General features: G+C 60.8%; 3 protein-coding genes across 7 annotated transcripts in view; all 3 read right to left on the bottom strand.

Annotated features, from left to right (window-relative positions):
* Nucleotides 1-1601: 1601 nt before the first annotated feature.
* Nucleotides 1602-8097, bottom strand: LOC148641274 (uncharacterized). Of its 2 annotated transcripts, none has more exons than XM_088620022.1 (9): nt 7605-8097; nt 7260-7482; nt 6365-6417; nt 5546-5684; nt 4638-4771; nt 3577-3745; nt 2953-3036; nt 2734-2844; nt 1602-2555 (listed from the first exon to the last, which is right to left on the bottom strand). In XM_088620022.1, the coding sequence occupies exons 1-9, from the start codon at nt 7916-7918 to the stop codon at nt 2334-2336; spliced, it is 1449 nt and encodes a 482-aa protein (XP_088476148.1). In that variant the 5' UTR covers nt 7919-8097; the 3' UTR covers nt 1602-2333. The 2 variants fall into 2 exon arrangements, with proteins under 2 accessions (XP_088476148.1, XP_088476147.1); XM_088620021.1 differs by having other exon boundaries at nt 1694-2555; nt 5546-5687.
* Nucleotides 8098-8211: 114 nt separating this feature from the next.
* On the bottom strand, nt 8212-17110 carry chek1 (checkpoint kinase 1). The gene is made up of 13 exons (XM_088620023.1): nt 17026-17110; nt 16528-16617; nt 15521-15744; nt 15346-15410; nt 13564-13633; nt 13157-13345; nt 12458-12562; nt 12164-12259; nt 11494-11602; nt 10802-10979; nt 10157-10288; nt 9432-9533; nt 8212-9301 (listed from the first exon to the last, which is right to left on the bottom strand). The coding sequence occupies exons 2-13, from the start codon at nt 16590-16592 to the stop codon at nt 9206-9208; spliced, it is 1431 nt and encodes a 476-aa protein (XP_088476149.1). The 5' UTR covers nt 16593-16617; nt 17026-17110; the 3' UTR covers nt 8212-9205.
* A 1283-nt stretch (nt 17111-18393) lies between these two features.
* Nucleotides 18394-24988, bottom strand: part of prdm10 (PR domain containing 10) — a 28435-nt gene continuing 21840 nt past the window's right edge. For all 4 annotated transcript variants that reach the window (XM_088620016.1, XM_088620018.1, XM_088620020.1 and 1 more), the window contains 9 exons: nt 24672-24851; nt 24396-24506; nt 24074-24274; nt 23264-23407; nt 22649-22804; nt 21716-21856; nt 20973-21156; nt 20050-20156; nt 18394-19338 (listed from right to left, as the gene is read on the bottom strand). In XM_088620016.1, coding sequence (XP_088476142.1) covers nt 19141-19338; nt 20050-20156; nt 20973-21156; nt 21716-21856; nt 22649-22804; nt 23264-23407; nt 24074-24274; nt 24396-24506; nt 24672-24851 — 1422 coding nt within the window. In that variant the 3' untranslated portion in view covers nt 18394-19140. The remainder of the gene's footprint in view (nt 19339-20049; nt 20157-20972; nt 21157-21715; nt 21857-22648; nt 22805-23263; nt 23408-24073; nt 24275-24395; nt 24507-24671; nt 24852-24988) is intronic.

Genomic DNA, 24988 nt, shown 5'->3' with positions numbered 1-24988 from the left:
GACAGAGGGTCCCCCCGGGCAGCGCCTGGACACTAGCTGGAGCATATTTTTGTAAGAGGTGCATTTCCTGGCACTACAGCGCTCATGAACGGGGTGCAGTTGAGCTCTTCACCCAGTGAGGAGTTGGTAAGCCATATGTAGGCCCACATCTCCCCCTGGTGGCGCAGGTGCAGAACTGCAGCTGTCCTGTGGCTGCGAGGGAGGGGTGGGCCAGCGCGGCTCTCCCTCTGCCCTGGGCCCAGCCGACCGCAGCTGAGCAGCCTGGAGCGACACCAGACAGCACCTGGCACAGCACCACAAGGACCTGAGCTGTCCTGCTGCCCGTGTTTCCCTGTTCCTGAGGGGGGGAATGGGGCTCCGCAGTCTTCCTCCTCCTGCGACTCTGAGCGCACTGAGACCTGACTGGTCAGGAATCCAGGCCGAGCCGGCTAGCCAGTCAGAGGAGACACAGGAGGAAAAAGAGAAACACTGGTCCAGCAGAGACTCTGACACACAGTCACTGTCCAGCAGCACTGTGTCCAGCAGGGACTCTGACACACAGTCCAGCAGCACTGTGTCCAGCAGGGACTCTGACACACAGTCACTGTCCAGCAGCACTGTGTCCCCACTGCGCCTGTGATGTAACAGGCCCCTTCAGAGACGCACACCTGCCTGGTGTCTGAGCTCTGGAAAGGCTGACTTGAAAGTTCAAGCAAAGGGCTCTGTTTCAGAGGATTGTGTTGCACTGTGGTTTGCAGCAGTAACTTGGGAACAGGGAGAAACACCCCTCTGGTTTAGCTTCTGCTGAGAGGGCAGGTCTGTCCTGAGCAGGGTCCATCCCTGTGGAAGAATGGCTTCACCTTTCCTTAGGAAGGTGCTGCAATCTGTCACCGTTGAGTGGCTGTTCTGTAAAAGCCCAGGCCCAGGTACTAATGCGCATTGGAAATATCTTATACAGTCCCTGTGTTTCGTCCATTACTTCTGTAAATAAACAGATGTTTGTGTCTTCTTACTAGGAAACAGGGCTGTGGCAGGAACGAAGGAGCTACATGGTTGGACACAAGTGGAATTAAGTAAAATACAAAACAGGAGGCACTTTTTACACAAAAAGTGGTGGGAGTGTGGAACAATGTTTCTGTTTGTAATATTTCTTTTTTATTAGCCCTATACAATTTCTTGCATTAGGAATTCGTCTTTTTTCGCATACCCCAGCTTTTCTCCATGAGACACAGACACACAGACAGGGAGAGAAGCTGGGGGTCAGAGCGCAGGGTCAGCCATCGTACGGCGCCCCTGGAGCAGTTGGGGTTAAGGGCCTTGCTCCGGGGCCCAACGGAGTAGGATTCCTCTGCCGACCGCAGGATTTGAACCGGCAACCTTCCAGCCACAGGCGCAGATCCTGAGCCACAGAGCCATCGCTCCGCCCCATTTAAACTGCCCAGCCATCCTGAAACTCTGGCTTCTTTCAAGAAACAGCTGGATGAGATCCTGGGTTCAATGAGCTACAGACTACCGCAAGGCCCAGATGGACGATACCAGTTTGTAACCTTAAGTTCCTAAGATACTCCTCGATTTACAGGGGTGTTTTATTATCAAAATGAGAGAGCTCTCAATACAATAAATTAATACAATAAATACTAGGTTTATTTACTAATGGACAGGCTTTTTCTTTGACAATACTGCCACATAAAATTCTAATCTCACATGCTGCAAATTCATTTCACAGTCAAATTTTATTGGCATGCGGGACACACTGACATGTTGTAGCTAATACTGACACATGAACTGACATACCGAGAAACCAGCGCAACTGTGATACACCCCCAGCTCCACTCACAGCACATTATTAGTACATTTAGCGCAGAGTTAGTACACACAGCGCAGGGCCAGTATACTCAGCTCAGGGCCAGTACACACAGTGCAGGGCCAGTACACACAGCGCAGGGTTAGTATACACAGCGCAGGGCCAGTACACACAGCGCAGGGCCAGTACACTATGCTCAGGGTTAGTACAGACAGCGCTCTGCCAGTAGACACAGCAGAGGGTTAGTACACACTACGCAGGGCCAGTACACTCAGCTCAGGGCCAGTACAATCAGCTAAGGGTTAGTACACTCAGCTCAGGGCCAGTACACACAGCTCAGGGTTAGTACACACAGCTCAGGGTTAGTACACTCAGCTCAGGGTTAGTACACACAGCGCAGGGCCAGTACACACAGTGCAGGGTTAGTATACACAGTGCAGGGCCAGTACACACAGCGCAGGGTTAGTACACACAGCTCAGGGCCAGTACACACAGCACACTTTCACAAGCTTTTGTTCTGCAATCCAGTGGCTCGTTCGTGATATCCAGCTCAGGATGAGGAGACGGAGCGTCTCTTTCCGCACAGGGTGGACTGGAAGAACTGGGAGGCCCTCTCTCGCTGGGACAGAGGGGGCTGGGGCCGGGGAGGGGGCGGCTCAGCCCTGACGGAGACCGCCACCCCGCAGCCCCACTTGCACAGGAACTCCAGGTGCGTGTGGAAGTGGGAGGCCAGCCGCACCAGGGACAGGAAGTCAGCCGAGGCCTCCTCAAACTGCAGGGGCAGGAGACAGAAGGGGAGACGCCCGTCAGCCGGGCTGGCCCAGCACCTGTCCCGGGAGGCAGAACCTCCGAGAGACGGGGCCTCCCAGGGAATATTCAGGACAGCTCTCTGGCTTTGTAACCCAATCACATGGCGCAGTGGCGGGTGTGCTGCTCCGAGAGCTCAGTACCTGCTTGGTGTTGGCCCCGCGCAGGCGCTCTGTCCAGACAGCCCCACACTCCAGGCCCTGGCTCTGCAGGCCCACCGAGGCCCTGAACTTCGCCGAGGAGGAGTCCAGCTTCTGCCAAGACCAGCACAACACAGAATCAGTTACCAACGATGAGGACACACTTGAAGAGGCACTCACAGGGTCACAGGCGTCCCAGTGTGGGCCTGCTGCATGGCTCACCTGCAGCAGCCTCGTGGCTGTGGAGTGCAGGGTGTGGCAGAGCTCCAGCTTGTTCCTGTACTGCCCCAGCTCTGAGGAGAAACTCTGGCAAACACACACAGTGCAGAGTTAATACACACAGCACAGGGCCAGTATACACAGCTCAGGGCTAATACACACAGCTCAGGGCTAATACACACAGCTCAGGGTTAGTACACACAGCTCAGGGCTAATACACACAGCTCAGGGCTAATACACACAGCTCAGGGCTAATACACACAGCGCAGAGATAATACACACAGATCAGCACCAGTGCACCCAGCTTAGGACTAATACACACAGCTCAGGGTTAGTACACACAGCTCAGGGCTAATACACACAGCTCAGGGTTAGTACACACGGTGCAGGGCCAGCAGACACAGCAGGGGGTTAGTACACACAGCTCAGGGCAGGTACAAACAGCACAGGGCCTGTATAAGACTGCATGAGGTTCATACACACATTACAGGATTAGCACACACAATATGTAGTTGGCAAAGATTCTACAGGGTTAACGAGCAGGACAGTAGTACAGGGTTAGTACACTTTAGAAAGGATTAGATCACAGAGTTAAAACAGGAACACTGTACACAGAGCGTGCCGCACCTCCAGCTGCTTCAGAATGGACACCATGGCCTCCCTCCCTCGGCTCTCTGCAGTCCGGCAGTGCAGCCGGTCCAGCTGGGCACAGCCCCTCCGCTCCCACTGCAGGACGTCCTGCACAGAGTCCGAGAACTTCGACTGGGCCTGGAGCAGCTTCCTCAACAGCTCCAGCCTGAGAGTGGGCACAGAGGCAGATGGAGAGAAAGCCCTTAGACTCCAGGCCCTCAGCACTAAGACAGTGAGACACAGCAGCAAGCCCAGCTCCAACTCCTCATCCTCATCCTGAGAGCCGGCTGTTTCCCCTCAATCAAGGACTGATCACGCCCGTCTGTAAGAATGGAGACAGACTCGACCCCAACAGGTACCGGAGCTTCAGTGTGAACAGTAACCTGGGGAAGGAACTCTGTCGTATCTTGAATATCTGATAACCGGCCCTCCTTACTGAGCACAATGTCCTGCATTAGAGTCAGACTGGCTTCCTACCAAACCGCCACACATCCCATCACATTCACACCTGGGCTCTGATGGCCCATCTGGACCCAGAACAGCAGAGCCTGGCACTGCTGGAGCAGGACTGTCAGACCTGGTCACTGCCAGCCCATCTGGACCCAGAACAGCAGAGCCTGGCACTACTGGGGCAGGACTGTCAGACCTGGGCACTGCCAGCCCATCTGGACCCAGAACAGCAGAGCCTGGCACTGCTGGAGCAGGACTGTCGGACAAGAACTATACTAAATAGGACAAACAGCCCGTTGAAGACTGGTGTACAGAGTTTGTAAAAACATACTTCAAGGTTCAGAGAAAAACACCAAACCGTATGTTCAGAGTGGAACTGTGCCTGTACCCAGTACAGAAAACGCTGTATAATTAAAATACACAGAGGAGAGCACTACAACATTGGCTTCACATAAAAAGCAGTGACCGGAACTCCAACCCCCCACAAGGCCCTGCTGAGCTGGAGCCGAATCTGATCTCCTGGCTTCTTCAGGAAAGAGCAGGGCGAGCTCCTCCGGTCACTGAGCTAGCACCTGCGAACCCCTCTGCTGTGCTCCTGGGCTGGGTACCTTCTCTTCAGGTACAAGGAGAGGCGCTGGAGCCTGTCAGTCAGCTTCTGAGGGTCGGAGAGACCAGCCGCCGGCGGGCGGGAGGCCACAGAGCTCAGGACCCCGCCAGCGCTGAGGAGTGACCTGCGCACTGCCTGCACAGAGAGCGAGAGAGGAAGGAGACAGCAATGGGCAAGGCTACTGTTGTGCTGGCACACAGAGCCTGTTTGTGTTTCCGATGCTGCTGTGCTTATGTCTCGGCTACTGCGTTCCGACACTTAGATGACTTGGCGGGTTTTTCTGTCAGTTCTACGAGATGCACAATAAAGAGCAGACGTGTGCGAGATCTCTCAGCAGGAGCGATGAAACCGTTTCAGCACAAACACTTTGAATGAGAACCGAGCAGTGTGTGAAACAGAGTATCCAGTGCGGGTCTCTCTGACACTCTCCCGAGAGTTCTCCGATCCCAGGAGGACTCTGAACCTTGAATTACAGGATTGTCAGCATGATATCCACCCATTTTCTAACTGCTCTATGTAGGACAGGATCAAGGGGGAGCTGGAGCCTATCCCAGCAAGCAACAGGCACAGGGCAGGGGACACCCTGGACAGGACACCACACCTGGACAAGCTTCCAGCCTGTCTTCGCACTGTGGGAGGAAACCCACATGAACCCAGTGAGAACATACAGACTCCACACAGACAGCACCCCAGGAACTGAATCCAGGGCCCCAGCGCTGGGAGGCAGCCAAGATGAGCAATGCTAAGCACTGCGCCACCCCAGTACATCACCCGGGACAAGAAAAGTAAAGTAAAGAGTGCTGTGGGTTTCAGAAGAAGTTGAGAAGTTGACGTTTCTTTACAGAAATTGTCCTAAAACCGTGAGGCAGACCCTGCTGAGCCAGGCGCAGCCTGCGCTGGCTTCCTCACCTCCAGCCTGTGAGTGAGGCCCTGCACTTGGGGCAGGCTAGTCTCCTCCAGGGGCTCCGAGCCCAGGCAGAGCTGCAGGGCGTCGGTCAGCGCCTGGGCAGCGGTCAGCGCCGCACAGCCATCCCGCGCGCCGGCCGAGCTGCTGGACACAGGAAGTGGCACAGAGGACAGGAAACCATGAGGCGCAGCTCCAGGCCGGCGCGGACACTCCCCCAGAGGTGGACAGTGGATTCTGAGCACCCAGTGAAGCCAGGCTGGACGAGGTCCTCTGGACAGCAAGGGACGCGGACCGAATGACCACAACAGGATAAACGCTCTTCAGAGGTTCAGAGAACATGAATCAAGGCTCAGCTTTGCCCACTGTGTGGACGGTGGAGAAGGACTTTAACCTCTGAATCGATAAGCATCCCGACGCAGAGCCAGAGGACACTGTGCTGCTGTCGGCGATGATTCGGCTGGCTGTGCCAGAGGTGACACTGACCCACCACCCCCCGGGTTCCCTTACAGCCAGGGTGCAACCGGCCAGGCAGGGAGTTCATCTCGAGCCGCTGTGCTGCAGTTCCCCCTGGTGCCCTGCTGGGCATCTGCACGTGTGCAGTCAGTGTCCTCCTGACTCTGTGGGCTCAGAGGAAGGAGATGGCATGACAGCGCACTGACGTGAGGGCTGTGGAGACTGCAGGATCACGTTAACGAGCTGTATAATAATGAGTTTATCAAAAACGTGCCAGTCTAAACCTGGAGATGAAACAGAAATAACTGGAGTTCACCCAGCCTGTGGAGCTGTGCGACAGGCGCTGTGTCCAGTGAGGTGGCACTCACCAGGCCAGGACGCCCCGTGAGGACTCCGTCACCACTGCCTCCCAGGACAGCGCCTGCCAGCAAACACAACACGGATAAGAGAGCACACTCCATCCGGGCCCAGCGCTGGCCCGCTCCCACCTCCCCCCCCGGGACTGGGCCGGTCCACTCCCACCTCCCCCCCCCCGGGGACTGGGCCGGTCCACTTCCTCCTCCCCCCCCGGGGACTGGGCCGGTCCACTCCCACCTCCCCCCCCCCCCGGGACTGGGCCGGTCCACTCCCACCTCCCCCCCCCGGGGACTGGGCCGGTCCACTCCCACCTCCCCCCCCCCGGGGACTGGGCTGGTCCACTCCCACCTCCCCCCCCCCCCCGGGACTGGGCCGGTCCACTTCCACCTGGCCCCCCCCCCGGGACTGGGCCGGTCAACTTCCATCTGGCCCCCCCCCCGGGGACTGGGCCGGTCCACTCCCACCTACCCCCCCCCCCGGGACTGGGCTGGTCCACTTCCTCCTCTCCCCCCGGGGACTGGGCCGGTCCAGTCCCACCTACCCCCACAGCGAGACTGGGCCGGTCCACTTCCTCCTCCCCCCCCCCGGGACTGGGCCAGTCCATTCCCACCTCCCCCCCCCCCGGGACTGGGCCGGTCCACTTCCTCCTCCCCCCCCAGCGAGACTGGGCCGGAGAGCCTCCCTGGTCTCAGTCCTGCCTGCTGTCATTTTCCCCACACAGCAGCGCTGCAGGTCAGAATGTTGTCCTGAACACGTTACAGGGCTCTGGACTTCACTACCAACCCCAGGCAGGGAACTAAGGAGATTAGTTCAATTAAGCAATTAACCAGATGAGTATCTAAGCACTGGGAGGGTACTGGGGGACCCGTCCTGTCCTCCACGATCCCCACACCACTCCAGACCCACCTTCCTCAGCAGTCTGGCCTGGCGCAGTTTCCACAGCAGCGCCAGGAGGCAGGGGCTCAGCAGCGCCGCCCACAGGCCCGGCAGCGGTGCCTCAGGCCTGTCCCCAGGGAGCAGGAGCACACGCGAGCTCAGCGGCGCCCCCTGCAGGGCCCGAGCCCACGCCGCGGCTGCCAGCGCCAGGCAGCACGAGGCTCCCAGCAGCCCCCACCGAAGGCCGCGCGCGCTGGGAGGCAGAGAGACGACAGGAACAGCGTGAGGAGGAGCGGAGACGAGAAAGACACACAGGAGGACGCAGAGGAGCGCGAGATGCAGCTCATTACTAGGGCCCTCCCCCGCCGTACTCACCCCAGCCCCCCGCCCCGCCGCGCGGCCCCCGCGGCCCCCGCGGCCCGGCTCCCGGCCGTGCTCATGTCTCTCCCAGGACAGGTAATGGAGGCGCCGGGGAAGCCGGGTCTGCCGGTTCTGCCTTCCTCTTCAGAGCGGCAGGAATGCGGTCGGACCAGCGGGATGAGCAGCCCTGCCTTCCCGAGGCAGCGCTGGAATGCCGTGGAGGCCCCGGAGCCCGTGGTGTCATTCTCGGGACAGCTGAACAGCGCCGCCCCCGCCGTGGGTCCAGGGGGCTGCCCCAGGGCAACCAACCCCTCGGGCATTTTTGCCATTCAAGATTGTTTTCCCCGTTCCTGCTGATCCTGCTCTGTACTTGAACTCCCTCTTTGTAACCAGACATGTCAAAGCAGAAAAGCCACCCTTCTTACCTCTCACTGCTGCGCCCTGCCTGCCAGTCAAGACAGCTGTCTGCTCCAGGCTTCCCTCTACAGAGCTGGGTGTGTTCATGGCAACCCCCCGACACGGACACACACGGACACACACGGACACACACGGACACACACGGACACACACGGACACACACGGACACACACGAGCTCCAAGCACAAACCATGTCCAAGTCCAGTTTAACTCTTCAAGTTTTATTTTCACACAAATACAATCTACCACCTGTTAAAAGGAACAACACTCAGCAAACTGAATCTGGGACTAGTACAAGACTGTGAGAGTCCCTAGTGCTGTGAGCTCAAAGAGAGACACGTCCCTGGAGACGAGGGGGATCACGCGGCCTATGGCAGCTCAGGGAGAGGAGCCGCCCTGCAGCATGCTGGGAAAGGCAGCTGTGCTGCGAGCCGTCATGGCGGAACTTTCCTGCGGACAATGATGGAGGACCAGAGGGCCCCCCAGCCCGCGTGCATCGGGCTGCTCAGATACGGCGCCCCCCGGCACGCGCTTCCCACAGTGCCGCTGCTCTGCGGCTGGGACACCACACCCGACCCCGTCGGCCAGCAGGCACACCGCTGGCACAGGGGCAGGCTAAACCAGCCCGGCTGACGTGCAGCGCCAACAAGCAGAGGGCGTCCGCACGCGCCCCAGCCCGCCGACCCGCGGTAGCGCACGCTGTCAGGGGCAGGCCTGCCGAAACCACGGCCCTGAGTGGCTCTGCCCCCCAGGAGCCCCGTCCCCGCGCCACACCGCGGCCAGCGGCCCAGCGGGCGAGACTAAACAGCCAACAAACTCCGGCACTGTCCTTCTCCTCCGACGAGACGCACTAGTAAAACCTCACAGCTGGCCCTCCAGCACACAGCGCACGATACGTCCCCCTGGCCTGGACCCCAAACTTGACGTTACCCCTCCTGCACTGACACTGCCGTCCCCTCGACCCCGAGCAAGGATCGGCCAAGGCTGGAACGGCTCCTCCGCACTCCTGCAGAGCTCTTAGTTACTTACTGTTCTTTTCTTACATTTAATTGATCAAAAGTTCTTCTTCTGAAGCTGGAGACTTCGAGCACTCAGCTTCAGAAGTCAGGAGCAAGGAGCTGTAAAACGATGATGACTGCTGTTAAAGGAAACGGGCGAGTCGGGGGGTGCCGGTCGCGGACGTGTCCCCCTCCGCCTCCTCACGCGACAGGGAGCAGCACCTTCTGGCTGCTGACGATGTCACTGAGCTGCCGCTTGATGTTCAGGAAGTGGCGCTTGAACTCCAGGCCGTCGCCCTGAACACGGGGAGAGGGAAACGTAGTGCCGCGTTTGTGAGACTGTCAGAACCGAGGAGCGAAGAGATCCTCAACCCGCGAGCAGTCAACAGAGGCCCCTTTGGGCCACACGGCCCGGGTCCGAGCTCACCTTGGACAGCCTGAAGTCCATCAGGATCTTCTCTTCCATTTCCAGAAGATGCACCTTGAAGATCAGCTTGTTGTTACGGCGATCCATTGTGGAGACGGTTACCTAGGAGAGTGATGCGACACAGGACGCAAGGTCATGTGACCATGCTTCAACACTCATGACATGTTTAGATAACACCAGCCTTAACCAGCCCTGACAGCATCCAGGCAAGGATAAATGGTGTTGACACTTTGTGTTTGCCAATCACAGTGATAAGTGATGACATTATACTGAAGATCATTTGTGGCACCAGCATCAGAATCACATACACCATTTCTACCAGTGTGTTATTTACCTGAAGGTGTGACTGCATTAAAAAACAGTCTTTTAGGAAAAATCATCACTATTTAGATTAAGATGTACAGCAAAATTCTGATTTCATATTTTTATCAAATGAATGCACCGTGCAGCTAGAGTCCCTCCCCCCTCGGCACCTGATTGGTGCAGGTCTGTTTCCTGAATGCACTGTACAGCTAGAGCCCCGCCCCCCTCGGTACCTGATTGGTGCAGGTCTGTTTCCTGAATGCACTGTGCAGCTAGAGTCCCTCCCCCCTCGGCACCTGATTGGTGCAGGTCTGTTTTCTGAATGCACTGTGCAGCTAGAGTCCCTCCCCCCTTGGTACCTGATTGGTGCAGGTCTGTTTCCTGAATGCACTGTGCAGCTAGAGCCCCGCCCCCCTCGGTACCTGATTGGTGCAGGTCTGTTTCCAGGTGTAGCCCATGTGCAGGCAGACCTTGCGCAGTGTAGCGCAGGATTGTTCTGCCTCCAGCGTGGTGAAGAAGCGCGTCATCCTCTTGACCAGCCGCTGCCAGGGGGTCTGACAGAGAGAGACATCATGCCTACAGCATGCTGTGACCCGGGTGTCCCCTGCGAGAGGGCCTGTCCCCCCGCGGCGTGTGCTGTGACCCGGGTGTCCCCTGCGAGAGCGCCCGTCCCCCCGCGGCGTGTGCTGTGACCCGGGTGTCCCCTGCGAGAGCGCCCCTCCCCTCGCGGCGTGTGCTGTGACCCGGGTGTCCCCTGCGAGAGGGCCCGTCCCCTCGCGGCGTGTGCTGTGACCCGGGTGTCCCCTGCGCGAGCGCCCATCCCCTCGCGGCGTGTGCTGTGACCCGGGTGTCCCCTGCGCGAGCGCCCATCCCCTCGCGGCGTGTGCTGTGACCCGGGTGTCCCCTGCGAGAGCGCCCGTCCCCGCGCGGCGTGTGCTGTGACCCGGGTGTCCCCTGCGCGAGCGCCCGTCCCCTCGCGGCGTGTGCTGTGACCCGGGTGTCCCCTGCGCGAGCGCCCGTCCCCTCACGGCGTGTGCTGTGACCCAGGTGTCCCCTGAAGACCTCACCTGGCTGGACCCTGGCGTTCCCAGCAGCTGGCTGCCCAGCAGCATGTGCTCCGGGCAGGCCGGCTGGGAGAAGCTGATCTGCTGCACCATGGCCTGCATGCTCCCAGGACTGGACTCCCAGGACGACGCGCCTGTGACCGGCTCGGGCTGGGAGCTCGAAAACTGCACCCTGTCCTCACTGAGGAGGACACCGGAGGGACAGGGAAGGAAAGGAGAGAGAAATGTCTCCTGAATAAAGTGTCCGGAAAAGCGCTATACAAGTGAAAGGGATTATTATTATGCTGTAAAAACAAATAAGTAGCTCTTTCTTGGCCACAGTCACAATTATTGGAAAGCAAGGGCTTCTGATAAGTGAGAATTAGAGACCATCTTCACATGCTGTATGTGGGGAAACACACAGCTCAACTGCAGTGGTTTGACACAGTACGGTACCACCAGCCCAGGCCTTGTGGAACGCGGCAGGACACGGGTGTGAACGGACATCCTGGGAGAGACGGATACTGGGACTCTCCTTCAGGGCGTCCTCCGCGAGACACCCACGGGAGTGACTGGACGCCACAGCCAGGGCTCCTCCTGGGGACGAGCAGCGACCCGATAGCGGGGGCCTGGCATTTCTACTGGCCCATCAGGACCCGGGGGGGAGAATGGCCCTCCCCACCGCGCGCCGCGCCGCGCCACGCCACCACACTGACCTGCCGGCCCGGCCCACCGGGACCCTCTCGGAGTCCGAGCGCAACAGCTTGTGCCCCAGGCCCGGGGAGTCGCCCTGCCCCCCGGAGGAGAGAGGAGGCCGCTGCGCCCCTGAAAAAAACAACAGCGCGTCACCGCCCCGTCGCGGTCGGAGCACAGCCGGGTCCGGAGCAGCAGAGCCACAGCAGAGGACGGGAACACAACCGGATCACTGGAGAGAGCGGGTCAGCGTGCCCCTCCTGGCTCCTGGGAGCAGAGGCCAGCAGCTCTATCTCTGGCCGCCCACTGGAGCCCAGCAGTGAGGAGTCAGTGGGGCCAGCAGGGGGCGCTCACCCTGGGGTCTGTGTGGGTCCTAATGCCCCAGTACAGTGATGGGGACACTATACTGTGAAAGGCCTCCTAATAACCCCCGTCTCTGAACTGGCCTCATCACTCTGCTCTCCTCCCCACTGAGAGCTGGTGTGTGGGGAGAGGACTGGAGCATCATCCAGGTGGGGGTACACACTGGTGGGGGTGGAGGGGATCCCCATGACCTGTAAAGTGCTATAGAAGTGTAGGGAGCTACAATTAACACCATTACTAACACTGGGCAACTTCTCCCCACAAAGCGCCTAATAAAAACTTTCAAAGGAGGTTGTTTTCTTGAAGTCACCCTCTCGATCGGAACCGCACCTGACTTGCAGCCCCTGGTGAACCAGTGGTCCTTCTTGATGTCCGGGATGGCGATGCGGCTGGCAGGGTCGTGCAGCAGGATCCGGGTCAGCAGGCCTGCGGTCAAGCAGAGACAGGGGGCACACCCCCCAGGATTGAGGGCCGGGGTTCACTGGAGGCTCCACCCCGTAACGCAACCGCGCAGTAGTCCGAGGACTTTGACAGAAAAGTATTAAGACACAATAAACTTTGAGAACGATGAAACTCCTCCACCACCTCGACAGCTCTCAGGGCAGGCAGACAGAAGAGCCTTACTGAGTGGGGCGGCGTCCATCTTCTTCCAGGGCGAGAGGAAGGTCTTCCCCTGCAGCCAGTCGGAGTACTCCTGGCAGGTCTCGCTGGGCTGGTCCCACGGGAGCTCTGCAGCGGCACAGCGACGGGGCACGTGAGACTGAGAGGGCAGCACTGCAGTGCCACCGGGGGAGACGAGCCTCCGCCGTCCCACTGTCCCCCTGGGACACACATAGTCACCCCTGACACAAACTGACCCCCCCTGGACACACATAGTCACCCCTGACACACACTGACCCCCGACTCCACTGTCCCACTGTCCCCCCGGGACACACATAGTCACCCCTGACACACACTGACCCCCCCTGGACACACATAGTCACCCCTGACACACACTGACCCCCGACTCCATTGTCCCACTGACCCCCCCAGGACACACACACACTGGACCCCCCCCGGGACACACACACGCGCACACACTGGACCCCCCCCGGGACACACACACACACACACACACACACTGACCCCCTGGGACACACATAGTCACCCCTGACACACACTGACCCCAGACTCCACTGTCCCACTGGACCCCCCCCCCAGGACACACACACACTGGACCCCCCCCGGGACACACACACACACACACACACACACACACACACACACACACACACACACACTGTCCCCCTGACGGCAGCACCTGACACAGGCCCGCGCTCTCACCCCCGGCCAGCATGGCGGTCAGGACGATGCCGCAGGCCCAGACGTCCCCAGGCTGCGCGTGGAAGTCCGCCCGTGAGAGCAGCTCGGGAGCCACGTAGGGCAGCGTCCCGCACAGCCGGGACAGAAGCCGCTCCCGCCCGCGGTGCCGGAACATGGTGGCCAGGCCGAGGTCGGAGATCTTCAGCTGGTCTGGGGCCGAGAGGACGGAGGAAACCATCTCAGTGTCACCGACACGCCCCGCGTCCACTCACAGCCTTCAAATCAGGCTGTACACTGCCCAGCAGGGGCCACACCAGAGGCGCAGACCCGAAATGGGCTGGACGACTCTCGGGACAGGCCGGGGACAGGCCGAGGACAGGGGGGGATTAGGGGGTCGGTACACTGTCAGGACCCAGCCCAGCTCTCACCTCTGTCGTCCAGCAGCAGGTTCTCCGGCTTGATGTCCCGGTGAGTGATTCCTATTCCATGGAGGTACTCCTGTGGAGCGCACACACACACACGCACACACACACACAGTTATCTCAGCGCACTGGAGTCCACAAGCCACAGTGACGCCTCCCTCTCCGCCCCACGGCCCCGAGACGCGCCTCCCTCTCCGCCCCGCGGCCCCAGTGACGCGCCTCCCTCTCCGCCCCGCGGCCCCAGTGACGCCTCCCTCTCCGCCCCGCGGCCCCAGTGACGCCTCCCTCTCCGCCCCGCGGCCCCAGTGACGCGCCTCCCTCTCCGCCCCGCGGCCCCAGTGACGCGCCTCCCTCTCCGCCCCGCGGCCCCAGTGACGCGCCTCCCTCTCCGCCCCGCGGCCCCAGTGACGCGCCTCCCTCTCCGCCCCGCGGCCCCAGTGACGCCTCCCTCTCCGCCCCGCGGCCCCAGTGACGCCTCCCTCTCCGCCCCGCGGCCCCAGTGACGCGCCTCCCTCTCCGCCCCGCGGCCCCAGTGACGCGCCTCCCTCTCCGCCCCGCGGCCCCAGTGACGCGCCTCCCTCTCCGCCCCGCGGCCCCAGTGACGCGCCTCCCTCTCCGCCCCGCGGCCCCAGTGACGCCTCCCTCTCCGCCCCGCGGCCCCAGTGACGCGCCTCCCTCTCCGCCCCGCGGCCCCAGTGACGCGCCTCCCTCTCCGCCCCGCGGCCCCAGTGACGCGCCTCCCTCTCCGCCCCGCGGCCCCAGTGACGCGCCTCCCTCTCCGCCCCGCGGCCCCAGTGACGCGCCTCCCTCTCCGCCCCGCGGCCCCAGTGACGCGCCTCCCTCTCCGCCCCGCGGCCCCAGTGACGCGCCTCCCTCTCCGCCCCGCGGCCCCAGTGACGCGCCTCCCTCTCCGCCCCGCGGCCCCAGTGACGCCTCCCTCTCCGCCCCGCGGCCCCAGTGACGCCTCCCTCTCCGCCCCGCGGCCCCAGTGACGCCTCCCTCTCCGCCCCGCGGCCCCAGTGACGCGCCTCCCTCTCCGCCCCGCGGCCCCAGTGACGCCTCCCTCTCCGCCCCGCGGCCCCAGTGACGCCTCCCTCTCCGCCCCGCGGCCCCAGTGACGCCTCCCTCTCCGCCCCGCGGCCCCAGTGACGCGCCTCCCTCTCCGCCCCGCGGCCCCAGTGACGCCTCCCTCTCCGCCCCGCGGCCCCAGTGACGCCTCCCTCTCCGCCCCGCGGCCCCAGTGACGCGCCTCCCTCTCCGCCCCGCGGCCCCAGTGACGCGCCTCCCTCTCCGCCCCGCGGCCCCAGTGACGCGCCTCCCTCTCCGCCCCGCGGCCCCAGTGACGCCTCCCTCTCCGCCCCGCGGCCCCAGTGACGCGCCTCCCTCTCCGCCCCGCGGCCCCAGTGACGCCTCCCTCTCCGCCCCGCGGCCCCAGTGACGCGCCTCCCTCTCCGCCCCGCGGCCCCAGTGACGCGCCTCCCTCTCCGCCCCGCGGCCCCAGTGACGCCTCCCTCTCCGCCCCGCGGCCCCAGTGACGCGCCTCCCTCTCCGCCCCGCGGCCCCAGTGACGCCTCCCTCTCCGCCCCGCGGCCCCAGTGACGCGCCTCCCATCGCTGCAAGGACTGCTGGGATCGCTGTGATCGCTCAGCACGCCTCTCACGCTGGCTCGGCACACAAGAGCCGCTGACCCCCCCACCCAAACGAAGGCAAAAGGAAGAAGGGGGACCCCCGGACCAGACAGCCCAGCTGGGGACACCCCACCAGCGCGGCGCTGAAGGACAGACTCACCACGCCGGCAACCAGCTGCTGGAAGAACCTGTGCGCATCTCTCTCCGGCATCCCCACGTCCGGCTCTGAGGGAGAGGAGGGAGAGGAGGGAGAGGAGGGTGAGGAGGGAGAGGAGGGAGAGGAGGGAGAGGAGGGAGGGCAGCAGGAGGGGCGCCACGCTCGCGCCGGGCCTCACCGATGCGGTCGAAGAGCTCGCCGCCGCTGCAGTACTCCAGGAAGATGTAGTGCGTGTCCCCCTCACGCCGGTGGCCGTAGAAGCGCACGATGTTGCGGTGGCTGAGCATCTTGTGGATGCAGATCTCCTTCTTGACGTTGTCCGCACAGTCGGCCGCCCGCGAGGTGTCCACCACCTTCACGGCCACCGCCTCCTCCGTCTGCCTGTTCACCAGCAGACGCACCCTGGCGGCCAGAGAGCACACGGGTGACCAGTCGCCCCGCTGAGCCCGAGACGAGCCCCCCTCCCCCCGCCAGCTGCTCCTGAAGCCCAGGCCAGTCGGAGATCAGGAGAAGCACGCACAACACACACTGGACAGCACACACTGGACAGCACTGCCTCCGGCACGCACACACAACACACACTGGACAGCACACACTGGACAGCACTGCCTCCGGCACGCACACACAACACACACTGGACAGCACTGCCTCCCGCACGCACACACAACACACACTGGACAGCACTGCCTCCTGCATGCACACACAACACACACTGGACAGCACACACTGGACAGCACTGCCTCCCGCACGCACACACAACACACACTGGACAGCACTGCCTCCCGCGCGCACACACAACACACACTGGACAACAGTGCTTCACCCAGCCACAGAAACTGGGCACAGGCAGACCCGACCATGCAGAGAATACAGGCTCACTGACCACAGGCTGGACACAGAGACGGGACACAGGCAGACCTGGCTGTACAGAGAACACAGGCTCACTGACCACAGGCTGGACACAGGCAGACCTGGCTGTACAGAGAACACAGGCTCACTGACCACAGGCTGGACACAGAAACATTTCAAATCCCAATGTGGGCTGAAAACAAGTCCCCCAGTCCTGCAGTGTCAGTGAGTCCGCAGGTCCGACAGCCTGCAGGACCATCGATGGACACCGGCCTGAGGCGTTCACAGTTACTGCTGGCACATCAGGCCCCCGGCGAGCCAGGGCGCGGTACTTACTCTCCATAAGCCCCCTCTCCCAGCGTCTGCACCACGTCCCAGTCCTGCACGAAGGGCACGGCCATGTCCAGGGCTCAGGGACACACACACCTGCTCGCCCGGCCAGACGAGAGCAGAGACAGTTAGAGCAGCCTACAGGCGCCAGCGGTACCACACACAGCTGCACCCCTGACACACCGGCCACTGCGGCTCCGGCAAGACAGCACCCTCACCAGAACCGACACCCGCCCCGGGCTCCGGTCCTCTCGGAACCAGAACCGACACCCGCCCCGGGCTCCGGTCCTCTCGGTACCAGAACCGACACAGGGACACCTGGAACACGCTGAAGAGCCCGTCCGGGCCGCGGCGCACAGCAGGGAGCTTTTAGAAACGCCTTTGACTCGGATCGAAAAGGCGCTGCGCTTCGCATCCAACTTCTCGACAGACGGCAGCAGTCCGCATCACGGCAGACCAAGGCGATCGTTGCCCGTATTTCGGATTTTTTTAAAATCAGTTTACCCCTCCGAAATAACTGCACGGCCGCGCTTTGGCGCGCTCCGGTCTCAAATCTCCTCCACGCTCCTTCCGCTCTGGGCTCACGCACTTCCTGTTGACGTCGGCAGCAGGGGAGATGGGCGACATGCGAATGACGTCAGCGGGACGACTCTAATCCGCCATCTTGCTGTTGGGTGACAGCGCAGCGTTTTCAAAAGCGAATGAAATAGCGCTTTGTTCACTAGTACACGTTTCCGAGATATGTCTTTTCGGGGTCGTGACGTCAATCAGCCCCCCTATAATGTCGTAGGGAAACCGGGCCGGTCTCATTCGTTAGTGCTGCGTTTGTGTCGCTGTAATTAGCGTTTGTGCTGCTTTCATTCCCGAGATATAGCGCCTTGTTTTTCCTGTGATCAAGTGACCATGCACGATGCCTTTGACCTCCAGTGACCCCGTCTGCGGACCGCGGCAATATTGGAAACATGTTTTTTTTATTTTCACATAACAGAAGCGAACTTATATCTGCATTTTTTAATAAACTCATTAGCCGTGTGTTTGTATTTACAGGAGTCTTATGCGCAAACATGAAGCGATGAGCTCACAGTCCTTGTATCTTCGTGTTTCCGGCCAGTCTTGGTGTAGAATACAGCGTGAGGGCACACCTGCCCCCTGAAGACACAGGTGTGGGCGCCTGTGTTAGATCCTCAGGTGAAGTCGAGTCTTCTGCAGTCTGCGATGTACTGACCCAGACATGTTTGCTTGTCCTGCTCCATGAAGTTTCCCACCCGCCCGTCGAACAGCACAAACGACGAAACTCGCCGCAATCGGTAGTGCTGCGTTTGTGCCGGTTTGTGTTGTTGTAATTAGCGTTTGTGCTGCTTTCGTTTCCGAGATATAGCGCCTTGATTTCGGGTAATCACGTGACCATCTACAAGGAAGTTTACAGGTACCAACAAACTCGGTGATTGAACTCCTGATTGTGATGAAAACAATGGGGGCAATGGGGGCCAGGCAGGCAGGACTGTTTGACGGCTCTCTGAACGATGGCGCCGGCCGCAGCAGTGTCCCGACCCTCTCTGGGGGATCTGTTGGGAAGTCCTCTCCAGCCACAGCCTGCCTCCGCTCACAGAGGACTCCCAGCTGAGGACTGGCAGGATCAGGACCGCAGCGGTTCCCGTCGGTTCCAACATGGCAAGCACCATGTCAGCCTGTAGACTTACTACATCGCGTCGGCGGGGAACTGAACGCAAAGCTGAAATGCCTGTATCCCAGGCAACGAACCACCAGCAAGCAGCAGGAAGCTGAAGGCTGAAGGATGGTGCTGCACAGCAGGACAGCTGCTGTAGGGTCACCCGCTGTGCCCGAGGGCAGAGAACAGGCCAGACACCAGGGTTCAGTTAAAAAAGCCTTCTCTCTTTAATCATCCCCTCCCCCGATCACAACAGGACGACTATTACCAGAGCCACAATGGAATTCACTGTACACAAGTCCCGGGTTTGTCCCATAATAATACAACTTCTTTTTTTACATTATACAAGTCCCTTTAGGTTAGGAGGTCTTCAAGAAGAAAAAAAAAAACAAACAAAATCATGTTATCCTCTTTTTGCGGCCTGCAGGGCGTCCCGTCTCCGAGATGAGAATCCATCGCTAGGCAACGGCGCCCAGCGCGACCACAGAGCCGAACGAGCCGCGCCGCGGGAAGACCACCAGGGAGAAGAGGGTCGCTCCGTCTGCAAGCGAGAGCCCCCCGGTGGTCGCCGGCCGCAGGCGGGGCTCCGGGCAGCTCGAGGGGCGCTCGCTCTCTGCGCCCCAGAGGCTCGGACAGGACACGCGCTCCTCCTCTCCATACCCTGCATGGGGAGCCCCTCAGAAACAGGGCAAAACGCACCCCCTCTGCTCCTGGGGGTGTCTGCAGGCGAGAGGCATCTCGGGGCGCAGGAGGAGGGAGGGGGGAGTCTACCGCAGCGACATCTTCATTCCGGCTCTCCGCAGCCCTCGGACACAGAAAACGTCCAACCTTGACTTTCTAAGAAAATAAAAGCTCTAATATATTACACCGAACCTCCAACAGAAAAAGCCGCACGGATGCGTTTTATCCCTGGAACCCAGCGTCCCGTTCTTCCTGCCCTGCGCCCTGGGTCAGGGCTTGGCGATGTGGACCTCGCTGGCGCCGCTGCCGTTGGTGGTGGTGGTGATGATGTACTGCGCCGCGGGCGGCTGGGCGGCGGCCTGCTGCTGCGGCTCCAGCTGGTCGGGGTGCACGGGGGCGCTGCTCTGGGGAACGGCCGCCTGCTTGGGGTCCAGCTCCGCCTGCCCCTCCGAAATCACGTAGTGCGTCTGCAGGAAGAGGGGTGGGGGGGGTCAGACAGCCGTCTCAAGCAAAAGCCTGAGCCGCACAGTCCAGACACCTGCCGCCTGTGACCGGGACTCCCAGCGCCCCCCCCAGACGGAGGCCTGCTGCCGGCGCCCCGGACGGAGGCCTGCTGCCGGCGCCCCGGACGGAGGCCTGCTGCCGGCGCCCCGGACGGAGGCCTGCTGCCTTACCCTGCTGTCGCCGAGAGCTGCACACACTGCAGAGGGAGTGCCTGCGATACAGGCGTCAGCGAGGAGCGGGAGGCGAGGCCCACAGCAGGAAGCTCAGGGCTGAAGGATGTTGCTGCACAGCAGGACAGCCCGTTTAGGGGTCACTCGCTGTGCCCCAGGCCAGACAGAAGGCTTTTTTTAACCAAGCCCCGGTTCTTTAGTCATCCCCTCCCCTGGAGATGGGGACAGGATGACAGGGCTCCTCCACTGGGTGCCAACCCTCCTTCAGGCGCTGCGGGGCTCTCCGCAGGCCAGCGTGTCGGAGAAGGGCAAGGAGGGGGCCTCCGATTTTAACAGCCGTCTCGGGGACACAACCCAAATACCTGACAAACCCTCCGGAGCCACCGACTTGTAAGAAACCTGCTGCACGTTCGAGTGACATCGCTGTGACAGGGACACCTTCCACAGAAGACCACCCCCCCCCCCCCGACTCGCTCGGATGTCAACAGGCCGAAACCTCCTGACCTGGGACATGGTTTTGACCTGACCGCTGTTCACCGCGCTCACTGGGGCCCCGGTCTCGGCGATCACGTACTGGGCGTGGGGGAGAGTCATCATCTGGATCTCCGAGGCTGGACAGAAGAACGAGAGAGGAATGTAAAAAGCCTGGAATAGGGGTTTGAAAGACACCGACCTTCTCTTCACCCCCTCTCCTAACAGCACAATGTGTATCGAGTACGGTCAGCACCGGTCAAAGATGACAAGATGTACATCAGCACTGGGAAAACCAACAGGGCGGCCCAAGATCTTTTCCGGCTTCTCAGTCCAGTTACATTCTTCAAATTACAGGGAAGGTTTGGGAGCGACACCGAGCCCGAGGACAATCCTGTTGGACAATCTCTAGCTGGGGTACAGAGGGACTCATGCTGGAAAGTGTGCTTCAGCAGGTGGGGAGGACATCCCCAGCTACAAGTCACGATCTCGAAGATGCCATACAGCTTTCGAAAAAGACACAGACTGCCACTACACTTAGGAAACAGAGGCAGGGTATTTCAGCACTTTTTCATAAAACGGAGCCAGCTGTCCATTCTGGAACACAGAGATATTTTCTAATCCCAGGGGCCCGATCAGTGAAAAAGAAGAAGGGCTCATTCGGGTCGTGAAAACTATGACCAGTGTGTTCCTCTCCCCATTCTCTCTCTACACGGTATTCCGGACTCTGGAGCACTGCTGCACACAAACACGGAGTGCGTGGTATGAGCACATGACATGCGTGTGCTTATAGCAGGGTCTCCAGTCCTGGTCCTGCAGGGTTTCTGGGTCCTGACAGCAGCAGAGGGGATGGGAGTGATCACCCACAGGCAAATACCGGCAACCACACCCACCCTCCAGGGCCAGGGCTGGGGGCCTCTGTATGACACACGAATATGTCCAGCCCAGTCACTCACAGTAGCCCCTGTAGTTCCAGTTGCTGGGCAGGTAGGCGTGCTGCACTGCCCCCTGCTGCTGAGACGAGGGTGTCTGCAGGGTGTGGCTCTGCGCCAGGGTTACCGGGGTGACGGTCTGTAACTGGGAGGGGCTCAGCTCCTGCGTCGCCTGCTGGGAGGAGGGGCTAAGTGGCTGCCCAGCTACCTGGGAATAAAAGGGAGAAGAGTCTTTAGACGAGCTGCCCAATCCTGAAGAGAACAGGACCTGGCTCCCTTGAACATCATTAACCACAGCTTTTCTAATCACGCACACAAACATCTTTACATTTCTTTGTATCAAGGGTTTCTTGTCCCAATTTCTGCCCCAGTTGACACGGTACTCATCTGGTAAAAGAGCAGCACAAACTGAAGATGCTTTAAAGCCATAAGTGAATCTTCAGCAAAGAAACTTCGATGACAACGGTTCCCAGCACATGACCTGCCCTGCTCTGGCTTCAGATTACAAAACGCTGCTCTCTCCACTTGCTGCGAGGCCACACTGGCCTCTCCCGGCTGGGTTCACTGCCGACATTCGGCACCCAAGCCCCGCCACTCCCAGACCACACGAGCTGCATCGCGGACGAACGACATCGGAAAGACCAGCCAACCTCCCGCCCTGAAAAGACACAGAAGGGGCACACCCACGAGGCACCCCTCTCGCAAGAGGACCCGAATCCCAGCGGGAAGGTGCAAGTTTCCCCCTGGCCCCGCCCCGGGCCGGTTACCTGCGCGGAGCCCTGCGCGGAGCCGGCCGGCTCGGCCAGCTGGATGTGCTGCACCTGGATGGAGTGCTGCGTGTAGCCGTGGGGCTCGTGCAGCTGGCTGACGTCCACCGTGGAATGCTGGGAGGTGTGCGGAGAGGACGCCTGGCGGGGGGAAGACAGGGTGCAAACCTTCAGAGGAAAACTACCCACAGGCTGCGCGGCATGTTAACTCCTTATACATCTATAGCGCTTCTCTGGACCTCCACTCAAAGCCCTTTACAGGTCATGGGGATCCCCTCCACCCCCACCAGTGTGTACCCCCACCTGGGTGATGCTCCAGCCCTCTCCCAGCTCTCAGTGGGGAGGAGAGCAGAGTGATGAGGCCAGTTCAGAGACGGGGGTTATTAGGAGGCCATGATGGGTAAAGGCCAGGAGGAGATTTGGCCAGGACACTGGGGTAACACCCCTACTCTTCTCGAGAAACACCCCGGGATTGTTAATGACCTCAGAGAGTCAGGACCTTGGTTTTATGTCTCATCTGAAGGACGGGGACACTATACTGCAAAAAGGCGCCATCACAACAATGGCGCATCAGGAGCGCCCCCTGCTGGCCCCACTGACACCTCTCCCAGCTGCAGCCTCAGCTCTCCCAGGAGTCTCCCCTCCAGGTACTGGCCAGGCTCTCACTGCTGGGCTCCAGTGGGCGGCCAGAGATAGAGCTGCTGGCAAAACAAACTTCAGGTCTCAGTGGGATCTGAGCCCACAACCGCGAGGCCACCAGCACAGAGACTCTGCTCTGCTGAGCTGCTCAGATCGGTACAAGAAACAGGAAAAGGGTTTTCCTTCAGCACTGCTCTCTGGACTGGAGTGTCGGGAGAACTGCAGCAGCAGCCCGTGGGCTGGAGGGGCCCAGAACAGTGTCCCCCGCAGCGGGTCACGGCGAGCGCCCCTCACCGGCGCCACCTGCACGACCTGCAGCTGGATGTGCTGCGGCTGGGCCTGGGAAACGGGGATGTACTGGATCCGCTGGTAGTCCCCCTGGGGCGTCCGGTAGTCCGAGGTCAGGGTCTGGGAGAGCTCCGTCATCGCCTGCGTCAGCAGGTCTGTGGTCTGGGACGGAGACAGAGGCACAGTCAGAGGCGCGAGACGCAGAGCTGCAGCCCTCCACTCTTCCTCACTTCAGTTTCGTGCACGCGGTTCCCATCCGGGAGAGTACCGACACTGTCTGTCTGAAACGGACTGTAAGGAACCGGGAAATACTCAAGATCTTGAGTCGCGGACACTATTGAATACTGTACTGACGATATACAATACAGTCATTCACGCTACCTGGAAATCAAACAACTCTATAACTTCTTAGATATTGATCTCTGCTCTTAAATCGTCTGATAAGGTGCTCAGTCTTTTGGAAAACGAAAACGAGTTGTTTTTTAAAATTCTTTGAAGTAACTTACTCCAGCGGCTGATCATTTTAACTCCCTGAATTGACATTTCTTAATTAACATCCCTTCGTTTAGGAAGCGGATGAGCTGACAGCCAGTGTGTGTGACCGACCCCCCCCCTCCTCACCACCACAGCCTCCGTGGTGGAGCTGTCGCTGGTGATGACGGCCGGCGTGCTGCTGATGATGGCCGTGCCCAGAGGCGTCTGGATGGTGTTGGCCAGCTGTGCAAACTCGGGGTGCTTCTTCCGGATGTGCTGGACCATCTTGGTCTGCGGGAGAGGAGGAGGACACGGAGAGAGACGGGCAGGGTCAGAGGGAACGTCTCCAGCTCCAGCCATTCAGGACGCAGATTCCCAGGATGAGCTTATCGGGTTGATGACGTATTTCATGACGGCCCACCGAGACTGCGTGGAGACCCAGGCGGACTGATCCCGACTCCTCCACACAGCGGAGTGCAATCAACTCAACCACCTCCCGCTGGCAAAGGGCACAAGGGTGCGAGCCGAGAGCAGGGCAGTGGTTGCGAGCTGCAGCCTTCAGCAAAGCACAGACAGGTCAGCTCGCAGGCCCAAGGGCACATTCGGTACCTTAAAATCTGTGCTGCCTGCACACCCTGCGACCCACGCCATCCGTGGGCAAGTACTTAAACCTGAAACAAGGCGCTCCTGCGCTCGAACGGGGGTGGGTGTGGAGAACAAGGCCTGGGTGGGCCGGCAGCGCCGCTCACGGTCAGGAGACGGGAACGAGGACTCGTGGTCTCGCCATGTCTGGGCGACAGGGCGCACTGCCGGACTGGCGGTGTAGCCGTCTCGGCAGGACGCTGACCATGTCGGCACTGGGACTGGAGCACAGAGCCTCCTGGCCTCCCGACACCGTCCAGCCGGGAGCAGGGAGGCCGGAGGGGGATGCCTCCCGAGCCGGCGGCAGGCCCTCACCTTGCTGCTGTACTGCTTGGAGCAGTGTGGGCAGCAGACGGGCGCGGTGGCGATGGTGCCGGTCAGCTGCGTGTGGGTGCTGAGCATGGGGTCGGGCTCCCCGGGGCCGGCCGGCCGCAGCTTGCGGATGCTGGGGGGCAGCTCGGCGCCGGGGTGGTTCTTCAGGATGTGGGCCTTCCGCTTGCTGGCACTCTTGTACACCTGCCGGAGAGGCCACAGTCAGCCGAGCAGGGAGAACTGCTTCCGGAGCCACTCCGGACTCCGGGATCTTCGGCGTAACACGGGCAGAGAGAGAGAGAGGGACAGAGCCGCGAGAGAGCACCTTGTCGCAGTACTGGCAGAAGTAGTCTCTGTTGGGCTTGATGATGGGCAGGGTGAGCTCGGGCACCTCGTCGATCCTCATGTCGGGGTGGCGCTTGGACAGGTGGTTCACCTGGAGGGGCGACACCAGGAGTTTCAGGGACCCTCTCAGACACATACCTCCCCTCCCCTCGTGACACAGCAGATGTGGGGTGTTGATGGATTTTAAACAACCTGCTTCTCCCCGACAGGCCCTCTTGCCCCCCTCAGACACGCACACACGCCCGCGGGGCCTCACCAGCATGCCCCGGCGCCGGAAGCCCATCATGCAGAGCCGGCACTTGAACATGAAGCTCTCGAAGTCCGTGGACGGCACCTTCTGCTTCAGCGTCTTGGAGCGGTGGATGCGGTCGGCCTTCTTGGCCTCGCGCTCCGGGTTGTGCATGCGCTGCATGTGCTCCCGCAGCTTGTCCTTCCTCTGGGGGCACGGGAAACAGGAGGGGTCACGCTGCCAGCTGGCCCACTTCCTGTCCTCTTATCCACCCCAAGCCCCCCCCTCCTCATCTCTCCCCAGGCCTCCCTGCCCCCCTCTGCTCTCCCTCTCCGCCCAGCCGC

Source organism: Lepisosteus platostomus, chromosome 25 (assembly GCF_059453375.1).
Source record: "Lepisosteus platostomus isolate fLepPlt1 chromosome 25, fLepPlt1.hap1, whole genome shotgun sequence".
Lineage (NCBI taxonomy): Eukaryota > Metazoa > Chordata > Actinopteri > Semionotiformes > Lepisosteidae > Lepisosteus > Lepisosteus platostomus.
This window is presented reverse-complemented; position numbering and strand designations above follow the sequence as displayed.

Coding starts and splice junctions, on each gene's coding strand:
- LOC148641274 (XM_088620021.1), bottom strand. CDS start 7,918: ATGGCAAAAATGCCCGAGGGGTTGGTTGCCCTGGGGCAGCCCCCTGGA. Junction 5,688..6,364: donor TCACGGGGCGTCCTGGCCTG/GTGAGTGCCACC, acceptor TCCTGTGTCCAG/CAGCTCGGCCGGCGCGCGGG. Junction 2,845..2,952: donor CAGCCACGAGGCTGCTGCAG/GTGAGCCATGCA, acceptor TGGTCTTGGCAG/AAGCTGGACTCCTCCTCGGC.
- chek1 (XM_088620023.1), bottom strand. CDS start 16,592: ATGGCCGTGCCCTTCGTGCAGGACTGGGACGTGGTGCAGACGCTGGGA. Junction 13,634..15,345: donor AGCAGCTGGTTGCCGGCGTG/GTGAGTCTGTCC, acceptor TGCGCTCCACAG/GAGTACCTCCATGGAATAGG. Junction 12,563..13,156: donor GACCGCCATGCTGGCCGGGG/GTGAGAGCGCGG, acceptor GTGCCGCTGCAG/AGCTCCCGTGGGACCAGCCC.